We start from the raw sequence: 21,918 nt of genomic DNA on the forward strand, positions 1-21,918 counted from the left end.
TAGTGAGTAGAGTGGGTTCTTTTTTGATTATATGCTTTTTGAGATATCTCTCTTGATTAAACTTAAAATATAAGCCATAACTATTAACTTAACGTGGGGCAACGTTTTGTAGTGGAATAAGACAATGTTATTTTCTGGGTCTGTAGATTGTGAAGGAGCAAAAATGACCTTTAGTAGAGTGATATGAGCATCTTGTCAGATGTGGGAGTTTAAAGAGAGTTGAAGGGTTACTGCGGATTATATCTGCAATAAATGCTGTTGGTTGTGAATCTTATCACATCGAATGGATCGGTTGGAGAGACAGTTAGAAGCTATGAGGAATTTGCAACAGCAACAGTATGTAATGTGTGGCAGTTATAGGAAGGGGCAAAAAGTCTCAGATATAGTCACGTAGATGGATTAACTCCAGAAAAGGTAAGAAAGGTAGGCAGCCTTCTGTGGCTATCCCCATTTCAAGCAAATATGCTGTTTTGGAAAATGTAGAGGGTGATGGATTCTCAGGGAAACGTAGTACAAACAACCAAGTTTCTGGTATTGAGACTGGCTCTAATGCAACAAGGGGTATGTCAGATTCCAAGAGATCAATTGTGTTAGGGGATTCTGTAGTTAGAGGTACAGACAGACATTTCTGTGGCCAGCAGAGAAAAAGCAGAATGGTGTGTTATTTCCCTGGTGCCAGGATCAAGGATGTCTCAGAGAGGATGCAGAATATTCTCACGGGGGAGAAGGGCCAGCAAGAGGTCATTGTCCACATTGGAACTAACAACACAGGAAGGGAAAAAGTTGAGATTCTGAAGGGTGATTACAGAGAGTCAGGCAGGAATTTAAAAAGGAGGTCCTCAAGAGTGGTAATATTTGGATTACTCCCGGTGCTACAAGCTAGTGAGGGCAGGAATAGGAGGACAGAGCAGATGAATGCATGGCTGAGGAGCTGGTGTATGGGAGAAGGATTCACATTTTTGGACCATTGGAATCTCTTTTGGAATAGAAGTGACCTGTACAAGAAGGACAGATTGCACTTAAATTGGAAAGGGACTAATATAATGGCAGGGAAATTTGCAAGAGCTGCTCGGGAGGATTTAAACTAGTAAGGTGGGGGGGGACCCAGGGAGGAATCTGAGACTGGTACAGTTGAGAACAGAAGCAAGTCAAAGAGTCAGGGCAGGCAGGGACAAGGTAGGACAGATAAATTAAACTGCATTTATTTCAATGCAAGGAGCCTAACAGGGAAGGCAGATGAACTCAGAGCATAGTTAGGAACATGGGACTGGGATATCATAGCGGAAACATGGCTCAAGGATGGACAGGACTGGCAGCTAAATGTTCCAGGATACAAATGCTATAGGAAGGATAGAAAGGGAGGCAAGAGAGGAGGGGAGTGGAGTTTTTGATAAGGGATAGCATTACAGTTGTGCTGAGGGAGGATATTCCTGGATATCCAGGGAAATTATTCGGGTGGAACTGAGAAATAGGAAAGGGATGATCACCTTATTGGGATTGTATTATAGACCCCCCCTAATAGTCAGAAGGAAATTGAGAAACAAACTTGTAAGGAGATCTCGGCTATCTGTAAGAACAATAGGGTAGTTATGGTCGGGGATTTTAACTTTCCGAACATAGACTGGGACTGCCATAATGTTAAGGGCTTAAATGGAGAGGATTTTTTTTAAGTGCGTACAATAAAACTTTCTGATTCAGTATGTGAATGTACCTACTAGAGAAGGTGCAAAACTTGGCCTGCTCTTGGGAAACAAGGCAGGGCAGGTGACTGAGGTGTCGGGGGGAGCACTTTGGGGCCAGCGACCATAATTCTATTAGATTTAAAATAATGATGGAAAAGGATAGACCCGATCTAAAAGTTGAAGTTCTAAATTGGAGAAAAGCCAATTTTGACAGTATTAGGCAAGAACTTTCGAAAGCTGTTTGGGGGCAGATGTTCGCAGGTAAAGGGATGGCTGGAAAATGGGAAGCCTTCAGAAATGAGAATCCAGAGAAAGTATATTCCTGTTAGGATGAAAGGAAAGGCTGGTAGGCATAGGGAATGCTGGATGACTAAAGAAATTGAGGGTTCGGTTAAGAAAAAGAAGGAAGTATATGTCAGGTACAGACAGGATAGATCGAGTGAATGCTTAAAAGAGTATAAAGGCAGTAGGAGTATACTTAAGAGGGAAATCAGGAGGGCAAAAATGGGACATGAAATAGCTTTGGAAAATAGAGTTAATGAGAATCCAAAGAGTTTTTTACAAATATATTAAGGACAAAAGGGTAACTAGGAAGAGAATAGGGCCCCTCAAAGATCAGCAAGGTGGCTTTTGTGTGGAGCCACAGAAAATGGGGGAGATACCAAATGAGTACTTTGTATCAGTATTTACAGTGCAAAAGGATATGGAAGATATAGAAAGTAGAGAAATAGATGGTGACACCTTGCCAAATGTCCATATTACAGAGGAGGAAGTGCTGGATGTCTTGAAGTGCATAAGGGTGGATTAATCCCTAGGACCTGATCAGGCGTACCATAGAACTTTCTTGGAAGCTGGAGAAGTGATTGCTGGGCCTCTTGCTGAGATGTTTGTATCAGTGATAAGTCACAGGTGAGGTGCCGGAAGACTAGAGGTTGGCAAATGTGGTGCCACTGTTAAAGATGGGTGGTAAGGACAAGCCAGAGATCTATAGACTAGTGAGCCTGACGTAGGTGGTGGGCAAGTTGTTGGAGGGAACCCTGAGGGACAGGATGTACATGTATTTGGAAAGGCAAGGATTGATTAGGGATAGTCAGCACTGCTTTGTGTGCGGGAAATCATGTCTCAAAACTGGTTGAGTTTTTTGAAGAAGTAACAAAGGATTGATGAGGGCAGAACAGTAGATGTGATCTATATGGACTTTAGTAAGGCGTTCGACGAGGTTCCCTGTGTGAGACTGATTAGCAAGGTTAGATCTCATGGAATACAGGGAGAACTAGCCATTTGGATACAGAATTGGCTCAAAGGTAGAAGACAGAGGGTGATGGTGGAGGGCTATTTTTCAGACTGGATGCCTGTGACCAGTGGAGTGCCACAAGGATCGGTCCTGGGTCCTCTACTTTTTGTCATTTACATAAATGATTTGGATGCGAGCATAAGAGGTACAGTTAGTAAGTTTGCAGATAACACCAAAATTGGAGGTGTAGTGGACAGCGAAGAGGGTTACCTCAGATTACAACAGGATCTTGATCAGATGGGCCAATGGGCTGAGAAGTGGCAGATGGAGTTCAATTCAGATAAATGCGAGGTGCTGCATTTTGGGAAAGCAAATCTTAACAGGACTTATACACTTAATGGTAAGGTCCGAGGGAGTGTTGCTGAACAAAGAGACCTTGGAGTGCAGGTTCATAGCTCCTTGAAAGTGAAGTCGCAGGTAGATAGGATAGTGAAGGTGGCGTTTGGTATGCTTTCCTTTATTGGTCAGAGTATTGAGTACAGGGGTTGGGACGTCATGTTGCGGCTGTACAGGACATTGGTTAGACCACTGTTGGAATATTGCGTGCAATTCTGGTCTCCCTCCTATCAGAAAGATGTTGTGAAACTTGAAAGGGTTCAGAAAAGATTTACAAGGATGTTGCCAGGGATGGAGGATTTGAGCTACAGGGAGAGGCTGAACAGGCTGGGACTGTTTTTCATGGAGCGTTGGAGGCAGAGGGGTGACCTTATAGAGGTTTACAAAATTATGAGGGGCATGGATAGGATAAATACACAAAGTATCTTCCCTGGGGTGGGGGAGTCCAGAACTAGAACGCATAGGTTTAGGGTGAGAGTGGAAAGATATAAAAAGGGACCGAAGGAGCAACCTTTTCATGCAGAGGGTGGTACGTGTATGGAATGAGTTGCCAGATGAATTGGTGGAGGCTGGTACAATTGCAACATTTAAGAGATATTTGGATGGGTATATGAATAGGAAGGGTTTGGAGAGGTATGGGCCGGGTGTTGGCAGGTGGTACTAGATTGGGTTGGGATATCTGATCGGCGTGGACAAGTTGAACCGAAGGGTCTGTTTCCATGCTGCACATCTCTAGGACTCTAAGTTCATTCCACACTCTCAATGTAAAGAAATTGCCCCCATGACCTTTTTAAATCTTTCCCCTCTCAACTTAAAAATACGCCCCCAGTCTTGAGATCCTCCATCCTTGGGGGGGGGGGGGAATCAAAACATATATGCCGTTCACTTTGCCTACACCTCTTATGATTTATAAACCTCTGTTAAGTCGCCTCTCAAACTCCGATGCTCCAATGATAAAAGACTCAGCCTATCCAGCCTCTCCCTCTAACTCAAAACCTCAATTTCCTGCAACATCCTCGTAAATCTCTTTTGAACGTTTTCCGACTTAATAATACTCTTTCTAATAATACAACTGAAGAACCTTCCAACTTCTTTAAAATCTTCTTGCTAATTCGATGTCATACTTTATTAGACTGATTTTCTATCTGGTTTCCCGTCCCCCTTGACTGTTTAGCTCAGTCAGCTGGATCCAGGACACTGCAGAATGTGAGGTGTGCAGATGCTGGAGAAATCAGAGTCGATAAAGTGTGGTGCTGGAAAAAGCACAGCTGGTCAGGCAGCATCTGAGGAGGGGGAGAGTTGACGTTTTGGGCTTAACCCTCCATCAGCACTATTTTCTATCAATTTTTTGGCAAACCTTTAAAAAACTCAATCTTCAGGCTCACTACCCATCATGACAACATTATAATCCTTTTTTTAAACCTCACGTTAACACTGAGTTAATCACTGATGAATGGATGGATAACTTTTCCTGTTGATTTTTTCTTTCATGCCAGAACATAGTCTCTATTTGTTGAGAATAATGCAATGTTTCTTTAATTTGTTCTTAAAACCAAGATCAGCAATGATTTGATTGAATGGCAGAACAATTTTTTAAGTATGAATGGCTTTTTCCTGTTTCTGCACCGAAATTTTGTTTACTTCTTTAAAAGACAAGACAAATTGTAAAGAAATATTGTTTTCTAAATACTTGTTCCCACTTTACCAACCAAAGCTACACTGATCTTGGTAACAGAACATTCCACCCCACCCTGTCAGATGATTTCTGAGGAATCTACTTAATAAACCAGTAATGCGACATGTATCAGAGAATGAATATTTGCTCACTGAGTCATCAATGTCCTGGAAACATGAAGCCATTTCTCAACAATTCTGTTGCAAGTCTTTCAGTTTTGTTCAGAATAGATGAACTGTGTTTACACAGTCCCCATAATTCCAGAGGAATTATTTAAAACTGACTGATTTTCAGGTCTCGATTATAACAGACCATTATTAGAGTTTAGGGCTTTATGAGTCTGCCTGTAATGAGCAAATATCAGAATGAGTTGTTCTTTGGAACTAATGCCAAATGCACAGCTGAGCAAAAGCAGCAGCAAAATTTTGAGCTAAAATTAGCTGCAAATAAGCAAGTTGGATTAACTATACTTTCTCTGAATAGCTATCTGCATGGTTCTAATAAATTGAGCTGCCAAACATGCACTAGGTGCTAAAGAGCTGAAAGGCATTTATTTTCTCTTTCTCACCAACCTCTGCCCCTCCCCAGCTCTCATTAATCCTTTAGACGTTACAGTTGGTCAAACACAACACTGATTTCGTTGGTTGTACCAAACAGTACGCAGATCATCGAGTCATAGTCCAGTATTGCGCCAACTGCATGTGAAAAACACAATGCTCTTGCCATGAGTCAAGTTTAACCTAAGATCCAGTATGATTGTATTAGTAGGATCAAAGTATGAAGGAAAAATAAGCTTCCAATCTCACCACTCTCACATTTGGATTCCCTTTCCTGCCCCAGTAGCCACGGTTTCACTGGCCACAAATTCTGCATCACCAATAATTAAAATCACACCCTCCAGCTGTTCTGTCAATCTGACAGTTTCCAATTTTGCATAATCTTTAACCTTCAGCTACCAACTGCTTATCTATGCCAAGTTACTCCCCGTAAATACCCAAACTCCTCTTGTCTGATGCTGAAACCCCCAGCATTAACTTTATTATCGATGCTCTCGAGATAGCTTTCCATCCTGAAATTTAGCTCATCCAAAGCTCTGCTGCCCAGGTCTTATCCCTACACCAAGTTTCACTCACCTACCACACTTCTGTCCTTATGAATACCAACTCAACATCCATCAATCAGACCAATTTCAATCTGTGCTTAAATCCTCTCAAGGCTTTGCCTCATCATATTTCAGCAACTTCCTGCTATTGACCAGAAACTGAACTGAACCAGTGATATGAACAGTTATGCTACAACAGTAGGTCAGAGGCTATGACTTATAGGTGGTGAGTAACTCACCTCAACTCCTCACTACCTGCACCCCATCTATATGGCACAAGTCAGGAGTGTATAAAACATTCTCCACTTGCCTGGATGTGCATCTCCAACAACACTCAAGAACCGTGACACCATCCAGCACAAAGCAGGGCATTTGATTAAAAAACAAAAGAACTGCAGATGCTGTAAAATCAGAGACAAAAACAGAAATTGCTGGAAAAGCTCAGCATCTGTGGAGAGAAGTCAGAGTTAGTGTTTTGGGTTGAGCGACCCCTCCTCAGAGCCCATTTGACTGGTATCCCATCCACTCCCTACATCTGTCAATACATAGTAACAATAGTGTGTCCCAGCTAAAAAGATGCATTGCACCATCATCCTCTACAGGCGTGTGATGAAACAATCTCCCCATTTGCCAGAACACTCAAGAAACTCAATACAATCCATGGAAATTTCATTGGTAGCCCATCCAGCACCATAAATTTTCACTCCTTCTATCCCTGATGTACAGAGGCAGCAGGGAGTAGCAACTGTAAGATGCACAGCAGCAATTTTCCAAAAAAATCCTTCAACAGCACTTTTCAAACTCATGATCACTACCTGGAAGAACAAAGGGAGCACCTCCAGCTACATGGTCCCCTCCAAACAACCCAAATCCTAACTTGGAAATACATCACTGTCCATCCTAACACCACTATGGATGTACCTACCTCCACTGTATGGCCAGCTGTTGTTATGAAAAACATGTCACCAGCATATACCATTCAAGGAACTCTCTTCTAAATAGCATTATGGGTGCCCCTCCAACACAGACTACAGCATTTCACCACTATCTTCTCCAGGACAATTAAGGATGGACAATAAAAGGTAGCCCAGCTAGCAATGTCTATGTCATGAGTGAATAAAATAAAACCCTGTACTACCCCCTACTCCACCATTCCCAAATGACCTCTCCTCTAAACTGACTGCGTGTCATTATTGTTCAACCACCAACATCCCATCCATCCTCTGAAATTCTTTCTTTGAACTGCTCCCCCTCCTCTAAACACTCTACTTAAATGCTACATCTTTGACCAAGCCTATTGTCACATGCCATATTAACATCTCCTTCAACTCTGCTAGTCTTAAAAGAAGTGCACCCTATGAAAGCAGCCTGGGACATAATGTTATCTAAACACAGGTTTCTGTTCAATAATCAAAAACATTTATGGACAAAAATAAATGCTAAGTTCTCATTTCCTGTGAGCAATATTTTCATGCTGCATTACTTCAATATTAATGATGACTTATTTAAATTTGAAATTTAGATCAGTAGCTGAGGCTACCAGTAATGGAAATATTGCTGAATTAACACTGAGTAGATCAGGACCCTTTAAAATTACAAATTCCGCAATTCCTCCAAGTTGGTTACCTTTAGTATCAACACCGCTGACTAGGTTTTGAGAAGTTATAAATTACAATGCAAATTTTAAAACAATGTTGATGACTGGGTTGTCTCTAAAAAATAGCAGTGCATTGAAATTCTGTCAATATCTGAGGTACCAGCAATGAAAGGTGCTTACTTCAAAACATCCATTCTGCATATTTACAAGGGGTTGAGAAAACAAGGCTTGCTTTTGCTGAATTCAATCTGCTTTCCCAACTCAAAACAAGTCTGCATGTAAACGGTAGCACTCTCTGCTTTGATCAACTGCCCGTTATTTTGGCAGACTGCAGCCACTCTGCTGCCTGTGCTAACTTTGGAAACTATCATGTTGACATTAGTTCAGTGTACATAAATGGATATGGGCTACCGGAGAAGCTTAGCAAAAATGCCAACACATCATTATCGTTCTCCTCCATAGGGAAGTCAAAAAAAAAATTCCCTGACCTCTCAACTCAGGTCAACATTTAGAAAAGCACAGTATATTAATGGGAGCAGCTCTTATATGTGGGTTGTTGAAGGGATAAGAATTCAGCTCTCACCTGAAATGGGTGGGAATTTTATTTTTTCCTTTAAAAGTGCACATTTTTTGCAGTGAACTTGAGCTCCAATCCAGATTTATGAAAAATTGAATTGATATTGCACCTTCCAGGATTCCCCAAACTGATTTACAACCAATGGAGTCATTCTGAAGCATTGCTATAATGTAGGAAATGTGTCAGCCACCTTGTAAAGAGCAAACGCCCACCAATAGTGTGATAATGACCAGATACCCTGCTTGTGAAGTGCCACAGCAAACGCTCCTCTTTTTCTTTGAAATAACTGGAAATCTTTTTCATCCACCCAACAAGGTACATCGGCCTCAGTTTAACAGTTCATTCAAACACCTTCACAACTGCAGTTCTTGCTCAGTGCTGCACTGTCAGCTTATATTTTGTGTCCAAGTCTAAGCAGTGGGAAGTAACTCTACAGCTGAAAATGTGTTGCTGGTTAAAGCACAGCAGGTTAGGCAGCATCTCAGGAATAGGGAATTCGACATTTCGAGCATAAGCCCTTCATCAGGAATGAGGGCTTATGCTCGAAACGTCGAATTCCCTATTCCTGAGATGCTGCCTAACCTGCTGTGCTTTAACCAGCAACACATTTTCAGCTGTGATCTCCAGCATCTGCAGACCTCATTTTTTACTCGAAGTAACTCTACAGCCTTCTGACTTGCAAGGAACAATACAATCACTGAGCCACAGCTGGGAAAAAAATTGCTTAATTTAAAATCTCACTCTCCATACTGTGAGAGAGTGAGTGCGTGTCTGGGCTGGTAAGATCTATTATTAGAAGCTTGAGAGAAACTTGGGTAACTTGAACATAGGATATATATGTAACAACCATAGAACATGTAAATCCACACCCCATCTAATAAAGGTCCAACCATTAAACATAAAGGTTTCATATACATAGGTTGATGAAATAATTCAAGAATAAAACAGGAATAATTAAATAATATTCAGCACACACTGCAGATGATCGTTTGACAAACCATTTGCAAGAATAATTATTAACCACTGAAAGGCATGAAGCCTGCAAATCTGGCCTTGGATTTTGCAATAGTGCTGACAACATCAACAGGTCACAGACTGAGTATTGATATCCAGTGCATCAAACTCAAGCTAACATTTACTAGAAAATTTAATTTTGACTATCATAAATTCTACTGGACTGTTCACTTTCTACGTTTAAATAGCTTCCACCAGCATCCCGTACACTTTACTTCTGTTTTTGAAACGAGTGAATGTGTTATTTTTTTTCCACCTGTTACAATGTGTCTTCAATATAAAACTTATTGCGAGACATCATTTTGTTTTTAAAAAGTAAAACCAATAACTTGCATTTAGATAGTGCCCTTAACTTTATAACATTTCCCAAGGTACCTTACACTAAATGTAATCTGATCAAGTTGGGCACCATTCCACATAAACAGAGCTCAGGAGAGTACTATAAGCAGTTTAAGGAGGAAGATTACAAAGTGCAGGAGATTTCGAGAAAGAATTCACGAGTTTAGGCTAAATAGTTCATAAAAGCAGTATGCCAGTAATATTTGATTAAATTATATATTGATTTTTCTACATGTGGAACTGGAAGCAAATTAAGTACAACAAAATCCAATAAAAAAATCACAAAGCAATGGCATAGAGTAACTGTCCAACACACCATACAGAATAAGTCCTCTTAATGAACTACACATGCAACACCTGAAAATAGCACTGAATGGGGGAATTCACAAGTCAAAACTCTTGCTTACGGAGAGAAGGACTAAATCTGCAAATGCACTGCACTAAATTTAGTCTTACCCATCACACACCAAGTCATGCAGATACAGAAATCAATTTATACTCTCATCTCTTCCTGTTTGAATCCTGCACAGTGACATTACATGTTCATGCAAACGTGTCTCAAATCCCATTTCCCTTTAACTTCCTGATCTCAAAATTCCCAGCTGGCCTCCCCAAATCCTACCCCCCCCCCCACGTCCGCTCCCAACCTTGTGCACAGTTTCAAACTGCATTTCAGCCCCCATCCCCACACTCTAAGTTCTTACCTGCTTTTATTAACAGATCCAGCTGGTTCCGTCCCTCATAAAGGGCTGTGGCCATTTTATTGCCAGCTCTCCCACCCCCCCCTCCCCTCCCACCCAACCTCTAAAGCAAAACCTAACAGGAACGTAGAGATTTTTTTTATTGCCAGGCTCCAGATAATTTTGTTTTTTTGCAGTCTTCCTCGGTCAAAGTAAGAATTAGAGGAGGGAGGAGTGGGAGGGGAGGGGGGTGAAAGAGAGAGAAGAGAAACAATCCGGAAATTAACTGCACTCCGAAGCTTTGGAACAAGGAGGAAGGGGTAGGGGAAGAGAGGAATAGGCTTTCACTCGTCCTGAAAAAGCGTGTGTAGCCTCAGGAGGAGCAGATACCCCTATCCTGCGGGGATCCCACTGCAGCTTCATCGCTGCATTGATAAGCCGGACCGTCCGCCTGCAGCAGCTCAAGTACAGGCTCCAAGTGGAGAATACCTCCAGCGCTTGGTGCAATGGTTGAAGCCAATGTTTTGCTAGACTTCCTGGATAAAAGGTCGATCCATGTGCAGAAACAGTCGGTACATCGGCACTTCCTGGAGAGGCGGGGTCTGGCAATACTTTCATAGGCTGCCACAGCACCCGGACTTCAAATAAAAACTTGCCTCTCCCAGCTGCTGTATATTCCACCTTGATGGTCCCTGCAGCGACAGGAATGAATTAAAACGAAAACACCCCAAAATGAGTGAGGGCTCCGCCGGCGCTTGCAATCTCACCAGTGTACAGGAGAAAGCAGCACTTTCCTCCCCCCGTTTGCAGTGTTCCACCATCCCACAAATGGTGTGTGGCTGGAGGAGAGCCTCCTCACATGATTTTAGCACTGTGCCTGGTTAATCGGAGAATTATTTCAAGACGCCGCGACCACATTTTTCATCATTTGAGCCATTTCCTCCCCCTACAAAAAGGAATGCTTATTGGAGGAAAAAAAATCTCGCCCATAAACAGTTGTAACACGCTACACTGACCAAGCTGGAGATTTATTTTGATCCAAAGATGATCATGCATTATTTAGACAACACCTACCCTGACCTTCAAATGCTCCAGAATTCTCTTTTGGGTTACTTTTGAGGACCCATTTTTATAATGCAGGCAAAACAGCTAATTCAACATAGCACATTCCTGATGAAGGACTCTCCTGCTCCTCGGATGCTGCCTGACCTGCTGTGCTCTTCCAGCACCACATTTCCTGACTCAATATCGCAAAAACCTCACCCAAAGATGTGGCAAAGACCAAGCAGGTTATTTTATTGATGCAGATAGACGTTCAGATCACCATGGAAACCTCTCCGGAGTTTCTTTTTAGGTATTTTTATATCTATCTAATGTGAAAAGGTAGTCAATGTTTCCTTTAAGTTCTCCTCTGAAAGAATTCTCCTTCAGAGTTGCACTGAAATGTTAGCTTAGATTATGTGCTCAAATTAGATTTGTCTTCCTTCAAGCAAGATGTTAAACTGTGGCCTCCGCTTCCTAAATTCAATACAAAATATAGCCTCATGGAGTTGTACAGCACAGAAACAAACTCTTTGGTCCATACTGACCAGTTATCCTGAATTAATCTAACCCCATTTGTTAGCATTTGGCTTATATCCCTCCAAACCATTCCTATCGTCTAAGTTTTGGACTTACACCAAAGAATTCGAAGGCTGACTGCCTATACACAAGGAGCGTGATGGACAGTTGTCAAAGACATTCATCCTTTGGAGTGCAAAGGTAGGGTTCCCAGATCGAACGTAATGTTGAATCTCCACATCAATGTCAGCCTTAGAGAAGACCATAAGACATAGGAGTGGAAGTAAGGCCATTCAGCCCATCGAGTCCACTCTGCCATTCAATCATGGCTGATGGGCATTTCAACTCCACTTACCAGCATTCTCCCCGTAGCCCTTAATTCCTTGTGACATCAAGAATTTAGCAATCTCTGCCTTGAAGACATTTAGCGTCCCGGCCTCCACTGCACTCTGCGGCAATGAATTCCACAGGCCCACCACTCTCTGGCTGAAGAAATGTCTCCGCATTTCTGTTCTGAATTGACCCCCTCTATCTAATTCTACATCTGTGTCCACGGTTCCTAGTCTCCTCACCTAACGGAAACAATTTCCTAGCGTCCACCCTTTCCAAGCCATGTATTATCTTGTAAGTTTCTATTAGATCTCCCCTTAATCTTCTAAACTCCAATGAATACAATCCTAGGATCCTCAGCCGTTCCTCGTATGTTAGACCTACCATTCCAGGGATCATCCGTGTGAATCTCTGCTAGACACGCTCCAGTGCCAGTATGTCCTTCCTGAGGTGTGGGGACCAAAACTGGACACAGTACTCCAAATGGGGCCTAACTAGAGCTTTATAAAGTCTCAGTAGCACAACGGTGCTTTTGTATTCCAGCCCTCTTGAGATAAGTGACAACATTGCATTCGCTTTCTTAATCACGGACTCAACCTGCATGTTTACCTTCAGAGAATCCTCGACTAGCACTCCCAGATCCCTTTGTACTTTGGCTTTATGAATTTTCTCACCATTTAGAAAGTAGTCTATGCTTTTATTCTTTTTTCCAAAGTGCAAGACCTCGCATTTGCTCACGTTGAATTCCATCAGTCATTTCCTGGACCACTCTCCCAAACTGTCTAGATCCTTCTGCAGCCTCTCCACTTCCTGCCTGTCTGCCTAACTTTGTATCATTGGCAAACTTCGCTAGAATGCCCCCAGTCCCTTCATCCAGATCATTAATATATAATGTGAACAGCTGCGGCCTCAACACTGAACCCTGCGGGACACCGCTTGTCACCAGCTGCCATTCTGAAAAAGAACCTTTTATCCCAACTCTCTGCCTTCTGTCAGACAGCCAATCCTCAATCCATCCCAGTCGCTCACTTCCAATACCATGGGCCCTCACCTTGCTCAGCAGCCTCCCGTGTGTGGCACCTTATCAAAGGCCTTTTGGAAGTCTAGGTAGACCACATCCATTGGGTTTCCCTGGTCTAACCTACTTGTCACCTCTTCAAAGAATTCCAACAGGTTTGTCAGACACGACCTCCCCTTACTAAATCCATGTTGACTTGTTCTAATCAGACTCTGGTCTTCCAAGAATTTAGAAACCTCATCCTTAATGATGGATTCTAGAATTTTACCAACAACCGAGGTAAGGCTAATTGACCTATAATTTTCCATCTTTTGTCTTGATCCTTTCTTGAACAAGGGGCATTTTGGAAATAGATCACCATGCCTTCAGTGTCTCTGGATCAAAATCCTGGAATTCCTTCACTAATGGCATTATGGGACTACCTACTGCTGTGGTTCAAGAAGGCACCTCACCATTAAGGGCAATGAGGGATTGGATTTAAGTGCTGTCCCAGACAGCAGGTGCCACATTCCGTCAATGAATAAGAAACAAAACATTCAATTCTTGCATGCCAAATATGCGACAACAATTTAGATTCAGATTGTGTCTTCAATGCAATGAAACATCCCAAAGTCACCTAAATACACAACAGCACCATAAAACAGACTACACCAATCATAAAATCTAGTCAAAGAGGTGGGCGTGAAGGATGTCTGAAATAAGGAAAGCAAGGTAGTGGAGCTGAGGTGTGAGCAGTTTATTCAAGAACTTGAGGCCAACACAGCTGAAGGCACAGCCATGCAGGGTAGTACCATTGAAACAAAACACCAGATTTAGAATGCTGCAGATACAGAGAGTTATGAAGCTGGAGGGTAGGGGAAATATAGAGAAAGCAGAGTTAATGTTTTAGGTCCAGTGAGCCTTCTTCAGAACTGATGAAGAGTCACAGGACTGGAAATGTTAATTCTGTTTTCTCCCCACATATGCTGACAGATCTGCTGAGATTCTTCAGCAATTCTTAGTTTTGTTTCAGATCTTCAGCATCCACAGTCCATTGTTTTATTTTATCACAATATATCCTGTGGTTGCATGGAAACATGAAAAGCAGGAGATTTCACTTCAGTCTTTGGTCAATTTAATCCTCCGCCTACATCATCAAAAAGAGTATTTAGCCACTAACATTGCTGTTTCCTTAATGCAATTTCAGCACCATGGACTCTGCAGTACAGCAATGACTTCACTCAAACTGTATTGCTGGTGGCAAGGGGTTTTTGGAATCCTATAGTAGTGAAAGGCATGAGATAAATGCATGTTTTTTTCCTTTCTTAGTTATTTCTTCTCATACTCATTTCTTTTCACCAGATTGCTTTTTCCCATTTTCACTATTAAATTGTTTCACACTTACACCATCAATTTAAACTTAAGACTTTAAATAGACAAAAAATTATTAATCGTCCTTACAGTGACTCCACAAATCTGACTAGTTTACCTCAGCTGGTCCACACTTTTTAAAAAGATAGTATCTGCTCCAAAGTCTCTTATTTCCAGCCAATTAAATTTCATAGCACTAACAATAGCCTTCTCATCAAACTGAAGCCAAGCTTATGGGAAAATATTTTTAACATACTTATATCATATATTCCAATTCCCAATGAGTCGTCTCATTGAGATTCGGGGGAGCAAGGACTTTGTGTATTATTTACACCTTAGCTTTATATCATCTATCCATCTGTAACACCAGAAGGCAGCACTGTTAAATTGTACCAAGTATTGTCATACCCTGATGCAAATATAATTTGTTTAGTCAGAGGCGGTGATTATTTGGAATGCTGTAAATCGTCAGTGCTCGAGTATATTCGACACTAGTATCAACAGATTCCCCCATAAAAGCATCAACCAAGGGACTTACAAATAGGGCAAAAAAAAAGCAGAGTTGATACAGATAATCATTTTTCTTGAGCTTTATTTGATTTTTATTGAGTGGCAGAGTAGACTCAAAGGGTTATATGGCCCATTCCTGTTTTATTTCTTAGCTCCCTATGATCTGTTTCCAATTGCACCTTCAACTATTAGAACCTAGAACAGTACAGCACAGGAACAGGCCCTTCAGCTCATGATGTTGTGCTGAACATGACACCAAATTAAACTGATCCCTTCTGCTTGCCCTTGGTCCATATCCCACTATGAGAAAGTGAGGACTGCAGATGCTGGAGATCAGAGCTGAAAACGTGTTGCTGGAAAAGTGCAGCAGGTCAGGCAGCATCCAAGGAGCGGGAGAATCGATGTTTCGGGCATGAGCCCTTCTTCAGGAATGAGGAAAGACTCATTTCTGAAGAAGGGCTCATGCCCGAAACGTCGATTCTCCTGCTCTTTAGATGCTGCCTGACCTACTGCACTTTTCCAGCAACACATTTTCAGCCATATCCCTATATCCCTTGCATATTCATGTGCTTATCTAAAAGACTCTTAAATGCCCCTATCATATCTGCCTTCACCACGCCTAGGAGCTCATCCCACACTCCTACCATTCTCTGTGTAAAACAAAAGGTCTCTGACATCTCCTTTGAACTTTCTCCCTCTCATCTGAAATGCATGTCTCCTAGTCTTAGACATTTCAGCTATGGGAAAAATGTGACCATCAACCCAATCTATGCATCTCAATTTTATAAACTTACAGTATGTCTCCCCTCAGCATCTGTCGCTCCAGAGAAAATAACCCAAGTGTTTTCTAGCCTCTCTATATAGTTCATACTCTAATTCAGGGCAGCGTCTTGCTTAATCTCTTCTGCACCCTTTCCACAGCTTCCACATCCTTCCTGTAATGTGGTGATCAGAATTGAACGCAGTATACTTAGTGTGGTCTCACCAAAGTCTTATAAAGCTGTTAAAAAAAACTGATCACTGTCTCATTTGCAAGTGTTGTTTTACCTGCTCTATGTACCTAAAACTGTGGTGACACATCAGAGAGGTTTATGTGTGAAATGCTTAATAAATGATTAGAATCAATGTCAAATTTAAGCCCGTGTGCCTAATGCTTTCTAGGAAAAGCTTTTGGGATGTTGTTATCACATCAATACGTTGCCAGGGAAGAAGATTTAGACCTTGTAGGTTTTCCACATTTTTCAATGTTGGGAATTTCCTAAACCAGTGATCCAAAACGCACTTATTAAAAATAAGAGGAGATAAATGTTGAAATGCTCTTGTAAATCAGTGGTATTGTCTCTATATCTGGACCAGTAGACCTAAGTTCAAGCCCGATCTGTTTCAGAATATGTCACGACATAAAACAAAAAAAAACCTAAAAGAACTGCAGATTTTGGAAATCAGGAACAAATTCAGAAATTGCTGGTAAAACACAGCAGATCTGACAGCATATGTGGACAGAAATCAGAGTTAACATTTCGAATCCAGTGACCTTTCTTCAGAACTGATGGTGGCTAGGAATACATTGGTATTTATGCAGTTTTGGGGAGGGGGTGGGGGTGCAGTGAGAATAAACAATAAGGAGATGAAGCCTAAAGAGAGTCAACAAAAAAATAGTTGGGCAATCAAAGTAATAGTAAAGGTCAGCCTGGGCCAATCAATAGCTGTTAATAGAGGCTGTTACTGGCTAACACTAGGTTGTGTGAGGCAGCAGCCCATATGATGCCAAGGCCTGGCATGTGGGGTTGGGGTAAGGACATGGGAGAACATGCTTTGGCCCTAAAATTGTTGAACTCGTAACTGGATTCAGAAGGTTGCAGGGTGCCCAAACAGATGTCGAAGTGCTGTTCTTCCAGCTTGCACTAAGCTTCATGGTGTTCCCTGAGACATAGATGTTGGAAACTGGTAACTTAGGCGTTCTGTAAAGCTTCCACCCAAGTCTGTGCTTCATTTTCCCAATGTCGAAAAGGCCACATTGTGAGAAATAGGAATGAAGTTCTATAAATGACTAACTTATGAGAAAATTAAATTTCAACTCTGAGTAACCAACATCACAGAACCATGGAAGGACACCATTTGGCTGCTCTAACTATGCTAGTTCTTTGAAAGATTTCTCCAATTTAGAATCCAATTATCCTACTCCCCTGTTCTTTCCCTATCTCTCTGAAATCTAAACTACGTTATGACATTCGAAGGATTAATTTGAAGAACAAAAATGTTTGCACCTCTCGCTTCTTTTAGCTCACATTCCTTCCTCCATAAATTTGAGTCTTCCAAACTTGCACCTGAACCTCTCCCTTGTCCTGCGTGGTGTACACTGGCTGGTGGTCAAGCAAGACCTTGATTTTTAAACTCTCATCCTTGTGTTTAGATCACTCCCTATTCTGTTGCTGCCTATAGTCTTACAATCTCTGAGCTCACGGCATTTCTCTGACTTTCACCTCTTATGAAAGTCTTGCTTCTCTTAGACCACTATTGACTGCCTTCAGATCACAAGCCCTCAAGCAGGGAAACGCGCTGCGACAATCTTGTGGTTTCTGAATCCATTTCTCCTCCTGTAAGACACTCATTAATACCGACCTCTTTGATCAAAATATTTAATCATTTGTCTCAATAATCGCCTTCTTTGCGTGAATGAGAAACTTAGCTTTTCTTATTATCCCATAAAATACCTCGAAACATTTTACTACATCTAAAGCTCTGTATATAAATACAAGTTGCTGTTGTTTTTAAAAATAGGTCATTTCTAAACAACACGAAATTGTGTGCGCTGTGATAATTGGGTAGTTGCATTAATAAAAAATGATGCTGGGCTCTTCATTCTTCACAATCAAATAATTCTTTGGGGATGTGTAACTTTCCTTTCATGCAGTATGTTCAAAATTACTCAAAGCATCTTTTAACTTCTAGGTTATCACCCAGATTGCATTACAATCCAACTCTCCCACTTTTAGTGATGCATAACAAATGAGAAACAGAGGTTCAAATTCAGAACCATTCTTGAAATTCCTCACAATTACGCATCTGAAAAAGATACACATGAGCCTTCAATGTGCACCTCAGATTACCTTTCTTTCAATATCATTTTACTGTCCAGCTGCAGGCTACTAAAAGTTCAATATATAGATCATGTTACCTGCAACAAAAGATTCTGACTCAGTCTAATAGCTGCAAATGTCCGCAATCCTTTGATGCACAATGGGAAAATAGCTAACTAATGCACTCACCTGAGAGGCATTGTAGTGCACCAGCTATAAATCCTACCTATTACCAAGATGCTCGATTAATTGGAAATGCTGAGGGGTGGAGCACAGCGTTAAGAAAACTAAATTAAATCAGCTAATACTCTCTGGCTTTCACTGATACCCCACAGTCTCACATTGCAGTACCAACTGACTAACATCAGGCAAATCTCTCCTAAGGTAGAACAGAAAGAGAGTGCAATGGATCACTAACAATTCAATTCAAGAGAAGCATCAAGGTTCAAGAAGAATGGTTCACAGGTGGAGAGTGCAAAGCTTAGGAAGCTCACACCACCAACCCACGACAGGTTATTATTATGGCTGAAAATGTGTTGCTGGAAAAGCGCAGCAGGTCAGGCAGCATCCAAGGAGCAGGAGAATTGACGTTTCGGCCATGAGCCATTCGTCAGGATTCCTGAAGGGCTCATGCCCGAAACGTCGAATCTCCTGCTCCATGGATGCTGCCTGACCTGCTGCCCTTTTCCCGCAACGCATTTTCAGCTCTGATCTCCAGCATCTGCAGTCCTCACTTTCTCCTAGAAAGTTATTATTATTACTACCTTATTAAAAGCGAGCTTATGAGGTTGCCTGGGATTTTGCTGTTTCCGAATGTACAGGGGACAAGACAAAGTGGCTGCAGATGGACACCTAGCAGCAAGGCAGGGTGGCAGCATACCTGCCAGGCCTACTATAACAGGCTACCCTGCACATGGACTCCTCCCAACTCCCTCCAAATTATTGATCTAGCTGCACAAAGTCACCAAGTCCCCCTTTATTTACACGTGAAGAGTCCTTAACACTGATCCAGCTCCCTCAGAGCCAGCTCTCAGAATGAACAGAACCTCTGACACTCCTGCTTCTGTCAGCCAGGACTCCCTGATTGGGGCCATTAACCTGATTCAACCAGGGAACTCATTCTGAGAAATCCTCTTGGCTGACCTCATTACAATCACTATGCCCCAATGCTCAAGTCTGAGGATATAGGCTAGTTCTTTCTTTTGTAGCTCCTCTTGGAGGTATTTCAGCAACAGGTTGCGTTGGTGATTATTTTCCAGAGTTCGATAGATTCGGTATCAATTCCTGCGGATTGGAGGGTGGCGAATGTTGTACCATTTTTTAAGAAAGGTGGGAGAGAGAAAGCAGGAAATTATAGACCAGTTAGTCTGACCTCAGTGGGGAGAAAGATGCTGGAGTCTATTATAAAGGATGAATTTATGACACATCTGGATAGTAGTAACAGGATAGGTCAAAGTCAGCATGGATTTATGAAGGGGAAATCATGCTTGACTAATCTTCAGGAATTTTTTGAGGATGTAACTCTGAAGATGGACGAGGGAGATGCAGTAGATGTAGTGTATCTGGACTTTCAGAAAGCTTTTGATAAAGTCCCACATAGGGCTTAGTGAGCAAAATTAGGGCGCATGGTATTGGGGGCAAAGTACTAATTTGGATTGAAAGTTGGTTGACTGACAGGGAACAAAGAGTAGTGATAAATGGCTCCATTTCGGAATGGCAGGCAATGGCAGGCAGTGACCAGTGGGGTACCGCAGGGATCAGTGCTGGAACTGCAGCTTTTTACAATATATGTTAATGATATAGAAGATGGTATTACTAATAACATTAGCAAATTTGCTGATGATACAAAGCTGGGTGGCAGGGTGAAATGTGAGGAGAATGTTAGGAGATTACAGGGTGACCTGGACAGGTTCGGTGAGTGGTCAGATGCATAGCAGATGCAGTTTAATGTGAATAAATGTAAGGTTATCCACTTTGGTGGCAAGAACAGGAAGGCAGATTACTACCTAAATGGAATCAATTTAGGTAAAGGGGCAGTACAAAGAGATCTGGGTGTTCTTATACACCAGTCAATGAAGGTAAGCATGCAGGTACAGTAGGTAGTGAAGAAGGCTAATAGCATGCTGGCCTTCATAACAAGAGGGATTGAGTATAGAAGCAAAGAGGTTCTTCTGCAGCTGTACAGGGCCCTGGTGAGACCACACCTGGAGTACTGTGTGCAGTTCTGGTGTCCAAATTTGAGGAAAGACATTCTGGCTATTGAGGGAGTGCAGCGTAGGTTCACGAGGTCAATTCCTGGAATGGAGGGATTACCTTACACTGAAAGACTGGAGCGACTGGGCTTGTGTACCCTTGAGTTTAGAAGACTGAGAGGGGATCTGATTGAGACATAAGATAATTAAAGGATTGAACACTCTGGAGGCAGGAAACATGTTTCCGCTGATGGGCGAGTGCCAAACTAGAGGACACAGCTTAAAAATATGGGGTAGACCATTTAGGACAGAGATGAGGAGAAACTTCTTCACCCAGAGAGTGGTGGCTGTGTGAAATACTCTGCCCCAGAGGGCAGTGGAGGCCCAGACTCTGGATTCATTTAAGAAAGAGTTGGATAGAGCTCTCAAGGATTGTGGAATCATGGGTTATGGAGATAAGGCAGGAACAGGATACTGATTAAGGATGATCAGCCATGATCATATTGAATGGTGATGTAGGCTCGAAGGGCAGAATGGCCTACTCCTGCACCTACTGTCTATTGTCTATTGTTAGGTTCATCCAGCTCTGCCTCTGATACAGGCACAGGGTATAATATTTGGTACCTCACTCTTGTGCCTGGAGGGTCTCGGAAGAAATTCATTCTCCTCTTCAAGAGGCAAAGGCATTGACATCTGCTGTGCCCATCTCAGATTCTGAGGCATTTTCATCACTTGACAGGAAGGGAGAACCTATGGGTTCTGGAAGAGTCGGAAAGGCTGTCGAGGATCTGGGCATGATTTGCTCCCTCACCATTTGTGAGTTTGTAGCTTTCATATGGTCCACGTGCCTGTTCAGGACATGGCACCGACCCGAACTTCATACATCACTGGGCATGACCTCACACTAACCATCCTCTTACCCATGCAGGGACATTCCCATGGTTGCTACACCAAACATCACCGCCTGAAGTAAACTGTCTGAGTTAGAGGAGTCTTGTGTCCAACATTGGTGTTCCAGATGCCATTTCACTTCCTCCCCCGCCAGGTCTGGGAAGATCAGATCTAGCCTGGTGTGGAGTCTTCTCCCCATTAGCAGGAGCTATCCCTGTCATTGCAGGAGGGATGGTCCTATAATCAAACAGGAACAGGTACAGTTTGGTGTCCAGTGAAGCTGTTGGCTGTTTAAGCCTGCCTTCAAAGTTTGGACTGCTCTTCCTGCCACACCATTGGATGATGGATGGTACAGGGCTGTTCTTGGAGCTCTGACGAAAGGTCATTAGACTCAAAATGTTAGCGTGCGTTCTCTCCATGGATGCTGTCTGACCTGCTGTGATCTCGAGCATTTGTTGTTTTCAGTACAGATTCTAGCTTCTGCAGTAATTTGCTCCTACACAGTATGGAGCTGTTCTTCTATATGGAATGCCATTTGACTTTGGGAAAGACTAATTCCCTGCTGGTAAATGATGGCCCGTTTCCTGTGACTAAAATGTCTGGAGCCTGTGTATTGCAAAACATGCTCACAGCTTTTCCATAATCGTCCCCATGTTTGACAAATTAACTCTATGCATGTCCAGTCACTGAG

The 21,918-nt window shown here is 42.3% G+C and overlaps 1 protein-coding gene across 4 annotated transcripts in view; it reads right to left on the minus strand.

Annotated features, from left to right (window-relative positions):
* The window catches only part of LOC132816355 (ETS-related transcription factor Elf-1-like), a 141,177-nt gene that overhangs the window by 45,817 nt on the left and 73,442 nt on the right, over nt 1-21,918 (minus strand). The window contains exon 1 of one of the 4 annotated variants that reach the window (XM_060825813.1): nt 10,321-10,653. The exons of the other annotated variants lie outside the window; for them this stretch is intronic. Coding sequence (XP_060681796.1) covers nt 10,321-10,375 — 55 coding nt within the window. The 5' untranslated portion in view covers nt 10,376-10,653. Of the gene's footprint in view, nt 1-10,320; nt 10,654-21,918 lie in introns of those variants that run through there. 4 annotated transcript variants of the gene reach the window in all.

This window comes from Hemiscyllium ocellatum, chromosome 6 (genome assembly GCF_020745735.1).
Source record: "Hemiscyllium ocellatum isolate sHemOce1 chromosome 6, sHemOce1.pat.X.cur, whole genome shotgun sequence".
Taxonomy (NCBI): domain Eukaryota; kingdom Metazoa; phylum Chordata; class Chondrichthyes; order Orectolobiformes; family Hemiscylliidae; genus Hemiscyllium; species Hemiscyllium ocellatum.